We start from the raw sequence: 7269 nt of genomic DNA on the forward strand, positions 1-7269 counted from the left end.
CGAGAACATCCTCCATTGTACACTGTGAAGAGTAAAAGTTTTAAGGATAATGTTGTGAAAACTAATATATGGGAAGAAATTGGAGAAAAACTTCACAGGAAAGGTAAGGGCGTATTTATTATTATAAAAAAATAACACGTTTCATGTATTGCACATATAATATTTTGACAATAATAATATTACTCGACACGAGACACCATATTGCCTTGCCATGGTACAGCCCCAATAGTATTAAAATAGATTTTAAAGTTATCTCTAACCTCAAATGCTTCATATGATGCTCTTTTGTCGCAAGTGGCGATTAACTTTAACATACTTTCTTTTGTAAAATCCGGAAAAAAACTTTATTGGCATTTTCGTTTGAACAAGAAATTTTTGCCTTTGGAAACATGTTGTGCAATATAAAAGTAGAAACTATTATGTTGTCAGCTACCTCTGGAGCCACGGCTATGGGTGTGTAGAATATTCTAAAGTACTGACACATTATACCAAATGCATCTTTTGATGTTCTGGCCCTGGAATGTCTGTAGTTATAAATGGCTTTTGTCTTGTCATGCTTTGCTTGATTAGGTGAATATGGTTTCATAATATTTGTTGTTAAACTGAATGCCAAGTCCCCCAATATTACATGAGGTTGCTGCATATTAGTACCAGGAATAAATCTTGGAGGAGGTAAATTAAAACAGTTAACAGTAGCAATCTGCTTTCTTATGTTTGATTTTATAAATATCCCCGCATCGCCCTCTCTGCCATAGGATCCTACGTCAATTGCCACAAATCTATACCTTGCATCGACGACTGCTAGCAGAACAATTGAATGAAAGTTTTTGTAATTAAAATAGAGAGATCCTGCATTGGATGGACAACGAATTCTTATATATTTACCATCAATCGATGCACAACAATTTGGGTAATTCCATAAGCTATTAAAATCTGAAGCATTTGCCTCCATTTGTTCTTTACTAGGCTGAGGTAAATAGATATGAAGCATACGTTTACCAATACTTTGAAGAACTTGTTTTACACATATGCTAATCCAACTATGGTGAATTCTGTATTGAAAGGATAGTGACCTGTATGACTCTCCAGTTGCCAACAACCTGCAATAAAAATATTGCGCATTAGTGTACTAAAATTCTTCTTCCGATGACTTATTGTTGATTGATTTTTGATTGGTCTATAAGAGATTACTACCAAAGAAAGAGAAAGGACTACACCAAAGTCACGGGTAAAGGATCTCAAAGAACAGATGACACTGAGAACTCATTCCTGAAGAAATTTAAGCACCTCCGCTTTTTGGATTCTACATCATTGGATGAAAGAAGGTATTTACTCAAATCATTAAAATCCTTAAAATCCCTCTGCTTTGATAGTGGGAAACAATTACATTTTTTTTATTTCAGCACAATAAGTAATACCCAAGATAGCATTCAACAAGAATCGGACGTTTCGCAAGATGAAACACAATCTGAGCAGCTGGAAAAGGAAAACCATGAGGATGAAACCCAATGTGATATATAAACAGCAATATCTGAACATACTGAAACCTCAAATAGTTCAAAGCGATGTAAGGATACTGAGGAAATCAACATTGAAACTCCACAAAAAAAAGAAAACCACACATTTAAAAGACAAAAACATGATAGTTCTAAGCGAAATTAGAAAAGGACGAGAAGAAAGAACTGCTCTTTTACGCCATTTATTAGATAACGAGAAGACTGCAACCCAACCAACCGAGTCAATGGACCATGCAATACATATGTTTTTTAATAGTGTGGCATCAACAGTTTCCAAATTTTCACCAATCAATAAAGCAAAAATCAAAGCCGAAATTATGTCTCTCGTTTCAAAATATGAAATTAATGAAATTACGCAACAAGAAAATGAATTCTTTACTAATAAACAATGGTCCAATATTACATCAGCGCACCAAGGATACTATTCCGAGTCAAATTCAAATTCAGCATCAGATGCCAATTTTCGCAGCCAGACTGCCGCATCTGGGGACATCTTGAATGTTTTTTCATAAGAACCACAGTATGAACCTTTATGAATATTGTTAAACATGCATTTAACATAAATAAGTTCTATAAATAAAGTAAAAGTGCTTTATATTACTTTTATCATTTACCTTAAAGTCAAGCTGAGTTTTTCTTCTGGACTAATTGGATTTTGACGCCTGTTGTAAGGATGTTTGGTAATATCAGCTCTTATATAATCTAACACTAATTGAAATAATTCTGTGGATAGTCGAAAATATTCCCGAAATTTGTAGTCGTTTCCAAATAGTCTTTTTTCTATTGTTACTTTATAAGCCCCTTCCAAACATCTATTAGAAAACATTCGATTTTCAGTTTTGTTTTGGCGACGATAACTAAGTAAACCCGGAAGATCCAATTCATGTTCTTCTTCATCAATAAGCATCGCCAGCAAAAATTTTTTAGACATAATGATTATTCTTATATTATATACTATAAATATATGAAAATGTGACAAAATACGTTTTTCTCCATCTGCACCCACCAGCATACAATTAGGAACTAACAAAACATTTGTACGAAAACTACCCGACGCACGGTAGTTTCAGTTGAACGTTTATGCTATGCGTCGCGCAGTGTTCTAACAAACCGTAGCTTTAGACCGACATTTACTGACGAGCAAGAGCGCGAAATCGCTGAGTATTGCTTAGCTATGGACAATATGTTTTATAGTATTGCGATCCACACCTTACGCAGATTAGTTTTTCAATATGCCGAAATTATCAATATTCGTAATCGATTTACCAAAGTTTCTAAGATGGCAGGACGCGATTGGGTTGGAGAATTCCTGAAAAGACACCAGCAATTGGGGCTACGCCAATCAACGCCTACAAGTCTTGCCAGAGCGAAAGGATTCAATAAGGCTCAAGTGGATAGATTTTTCATAAATTTAAATCTGCTTTATGAAAAATATAAATTTGATGCTAGGCGTGTTTACAACATAGATGAAACTGGGATTAGCACAGTTCCAAAGAAAACACCTAGAGTAGTGTCAGCAAAGGGCAAAAAAGTAGTAGGTAAGGTTGTATCTACAGAAAGAGGCATAACAGTAACAGCGATATGTTGCATTTTTCCCAGGAAAAGGATGAAAGGTGAACTTGTTAATGCAGGGTCAACTGGCTGTGTTGGTATGGTATTCGACTCAGGATATGTATGTATGTATGTATATAATATGTATGTACTAAATCAAATAAAATAAATATACCTTTCAATGTCGTTGCTTGCATATAATACTGTATGAAAATCAGGATAGTGAAGCTAGATATTATGATTTTAAAAATAATATAAATTAATATAAATAATATATGAATAAATTATGATTTAGGTACATATGCAAATAACATTATATTGCAAATTGCGAAGATTGAACTTATATCGCTAAATAATATTTAATAAATTAAGAAGCTATTAAAAAATATAAATTAGCCAATATAATGAGTAAAATCCAAATAACAAATCATAAATCATGACATTGCTTACACATTCCTTTTATCTGGTTTGACCTGGTAACCCATTGTGCAAATTCAACAGCAGCTGACCAAGATCCAATAAATAACGTCATGAAGAAGCAAGAAATCCTGATAAAGCTGAATTTATGATGGGAAATGGAAACAGCATCTAAGATGGCTCTGGATGGTCTTGGGATGGCCCTTAAAACTAAGATCTTACTTAAGACTTGGTTTAGGACCCGACATAAGACCTTGTTTATGACATGTTTATTGTCATGGCTAGTGTCGCCATGACATAACTATGAGGTCGAATCCAAACCTCAAGCAATTAAACTTGTTAACCTGAAGACCACATCATTTGGAAAGAAAACCGAAACGCAATCTGCGGGTACCTCTTTGATGGATAATCTCATGCAGTCCCAGTTTTACAAGAATTTTCTCTAAAACTTTGCTACAACGTTGTTACAGCGAGTACGGAAATCAATCTAATCCGAAAAAGCAAGATCTTCAAATTACAGAAAACAAAATGCAACAGCAGCTCGGTATCGAAAATGCCGATAGCTAGAAAGTTGATCCTTGAGCATGTGACCAATGACGTATGTAACCAATGATATAGGAAAGACCGATAGAAAAATCACTTTATTCAGAGAGAGAGAAACAACCTGATGCCAATCAACTCTTCAATCAACGAAGAACCGCTAATGCCATCTAGGAGTTCTTACTTTTCACAAGGTCGTTAACCGACTTTACACTAGATGTCACGATCAGTACAATTTTCATACAATATTAGATTATTACATTATAAAAGCAACCAAAAAAATATAAAAAACCCTACCATTTTATAAATTTTATTTCGATTTATTATAAATTTTTGAAAAGTTTTAATTTTTAAAAGCTTTTTTAATGTTCTCTCTCGGTTATGGTTGAAAAACTTATATTTTCAAAAATCAAATAAAATGTCGCAAAATTATTGGCAACAATTATTTAAACAACAATAATTAAAAACAAAAACTGATTATGTAAAAATTTGATAAAATTTATGAAAGTTAAAGAAATAAATGAGAAACAGTCACAAAACATTTGCAGAATAGTGGCATGATAATGCTGGACATACCTACAGTGATCTTTGATGATAAAAACTTAAAAATAAATATATGCACCAGAAGAAGAAGAAGAAAGTAAATAAAGACACTTAATAACTTTTACTAATTACACCAGCCCAGAAATATTATAATTATCAATAATTCTGAGAAAATTAACTACATTACTTTCTGTGCTTAACTAAGTATTAAATATCATTGACACTAATGTTATTGATACTGATATATTAAAAAGTATCAATTTCGCAAATAATATACAAAATATCAGACACTATTTATCTCCTCTACAAGAGGAGAACAGAACGTGCGCGAGTCATATCCATGCGTGAAAAGGCTAAATAATTAGAAATGTCTTTCATAAAAGACTCCTCTTTACAACTGCTACAGTAGTACAGATCTTCTAACGGATCCTACTTTACGTAAAGTTTAAGATAGTGGGAAATAGGTAGTAGTAAGTACGAAAGTGGAAACCAAAACTTTACGTAAAAAGATGATAAGCAAACGGTAGAATCGGTAACTTACAGAAAAGACATTACACGAAAATCAGTAAAAGTAGGGCTACTCCACTTAGCATTTTATTATCCCAAGTAATAATTCACCAAGGAAAAGCAATGAAATTAATCGTGCGTTGAGACTTCTCGAGAGTAAGGATTCACACGAAAAAATTAATCCGGTTTAGTTTATACATACATTTCTTATATGGCTTTAGTTGAATAAAAATAAAACTTATTATAAAGAATTTTATTACACATTACTTCTACATTACCGGAACCGGTAAACTCATTAAAATACCGTATAGGACAAATAGTAGAGCGAGATATGAAATGTAATCAGCAAAAAAACGGCCGTATACTTGCACGCATTTGATAGAAAAAGGACACTTCGATAGCAGCACGACAGCTTGTTCGCTTAAAAGTTATTTCTTAATCAAAAAATAATATTTATGGCTCTGCGGAGTTTTTGTTTTGGAAATAATTTACTGTTTTTCTTCTATTTTTGCATGTTTACCTCGGTTTACCGTTTCTCCGATGGTCATAAGGTAGACCAATGGTCTAGACAGAACGTTATTAAGTTAGTGTTTTTTTTTACTTTAATAAAAATTATGAATTTTATTATTAACTTCAGGAATATGTAGAGATTATTTTAAATTTGCTATATCCAACTCGAATTAAAGCTACATGACCGATTTAACTTGTTTTCATAACATCCGCTACTCTTCTCGGTAACAAAAACGCATTCCATTGGCATGAATATATAGGATGTTACCTAATGTATAATAATAATATGCCATAGATTGAATATATACTATAAAACCATATATTTATTTATAGTATAAAAAAATACTTAGATGTTTAATCACTTTTCTTTTATACAAAAATATGCCACCTTCTAGGGTGCACGGGCGGTGATATCAATTCTTTCTCCGTAAAACGCCTGAGCCGCGACATACCTGCGAACAAGATGACTTGATGACCTGATAAGGGTAGACAATAAGTCAGAGACGTCTGCAGAAAACGATAAAAGAGACCGCGCTCAGCAACCCCTCTAGAAACAGCAAAAAGGCTACAGCCCGGAGGTACCCTTAAGTAACGATTATTACGTAATAAGAACGCTATGTCAAAAATATAGTCGATGGAAAGTTTCTCCTTACTAGCGCTAGTTAAGGAGTTAGATAAGACCATTAGATCCGCCTCCCATAGCTCGTCTAGGCAACCTACTTTCTCGTATCATATACAGGTCAATAAAAATGAAAGTAACGGCACTTAGTAGTATCCCTGCCAACACCAATCTATCGGTTGTCAATGTGGACAAGCTGCAGAAGTTGATGAAAGCTGGCGCCCAGACATATTCTAGTCCCTTTACTAATATTGTTTTAGCATATTCCTGGCAATCCCTAGTTTGAAATGAGATAGGAAGGGATGACGACCCTTATAGCTTACCCTCGCTGCTAAGCTTGCCTGTCGGTACAGGGCTGCGCGGAACGCACCTTCAGTACCAGGCGACTAACTGTAATAGTCCTATGGTTGGAGCCTTTGATGTGACACTCAAATTGCGAGACAGTTTTATCATTAACCAAAACTCTTTATTTTACTCTCGACACGTGTTTCGCTAAACATGATAGCATTTTCGGGAGAAGATTAAAACTAAACTAAAACTACTTACAAGTAGCCTTATATACTAATGATGTAACTAATAGAGCGGAAAATCCAATCAAGCATGACCAAAACACTAACAAAACTATACTTTGACTATAACGGGTTGGACCTTTATCTCTGTTAAGATAATTTTTTTAATTTTAGATATTTCTGAACGTTTTATGCATTTAATTTTCTATTGTTGTTAACTCTTTTAAGTAATTTCAAGTTTTCTGTTCCTACAAAGTGACCAGTATTTAAAACAAGTTCAGACAAACTTGGCTTTTCAACTCTTCCATATTTCACATAATTTACATGTTCTTGAAATCTGAAATTAACTGATCTTTTGGTTTGTCCTTTGTACTTTTTATCACAATCGTTGCAAATAATCTCATAAATCTCGAACTTTTCCTTGGTCTCTATTTTATCTTTTGAGTTTTTTAAAAGATTTCGTAACTTACCGAACTTTCATAGACCATTCTTAGACCTAAACCTTTAAAAACCCAATCAAAACCGCTCGTCAAGATAAGATCACATGGTATTGCAA

General features: G+C 33.6%; 2 protein-coding genes across 5 annotated transcripts in view; both read right to left on the reverse strand.

The window, feature by feature from the left end:
• The window catches only part of LOC126738159 (kinesin-like protein CG14535), an 871125-nt gene that overhangs the window by 281171 nt on the left and 582685 nt on the right, over positions 1-7269 (reverse strand). The gene's annotated exons all lie outside the window — the stretch shown is intronic.
• On the reverse strand, positions 149-3750 carry LOC126738181 (uncharacterized). Its single transcript, XM_050443387.1, has 2 exons — positions 3519-3750; positions 149-1100 (listed from the first exon to the last, which is right to left on the reverse strand). Exons 1-2 carry the CDS (start codon positions 3551-3553, stop codon positions 308-310), a joined length of 828 nt encoding a protein of 275 aa, XP_050299344.1. The 5' UTR covers positions 3554-3750; the 3' UTR covers positions 149-307.

The sequence above is a fragment of the Anthonomus grandis genome, chromosome 7 (genome assembly GCF_022605725.1).
Source record: "Anthonomus grandis grandis chromosome 7, icAntGran1.3, whole genome shotgun sequence".
NCBI classification, from domain to species: domain Eukaryota; kingdom Metazoa; phylum Arthropoda; class Insecta; order Coleoptera; family Curculionidae; genus Anthonomus; species Anthonomus grandis.

Bases quoted from the DNA above. Each gene is read 5' to 3' on its own strand.
- LOC126738181 (XM_050443387.1), bottom strand. From the start codon at position 3,553: ATGGGTTACCAGGTCAAACCAGATAAAAGGAATGT. The intron at 1,101-3,518 runs GTAAGCAATGTC...TTTTTATTGCAG, and splicing joins AAACCAGATAAAAGGAATGT to GTTGTTGGCAACTGGAGAGT.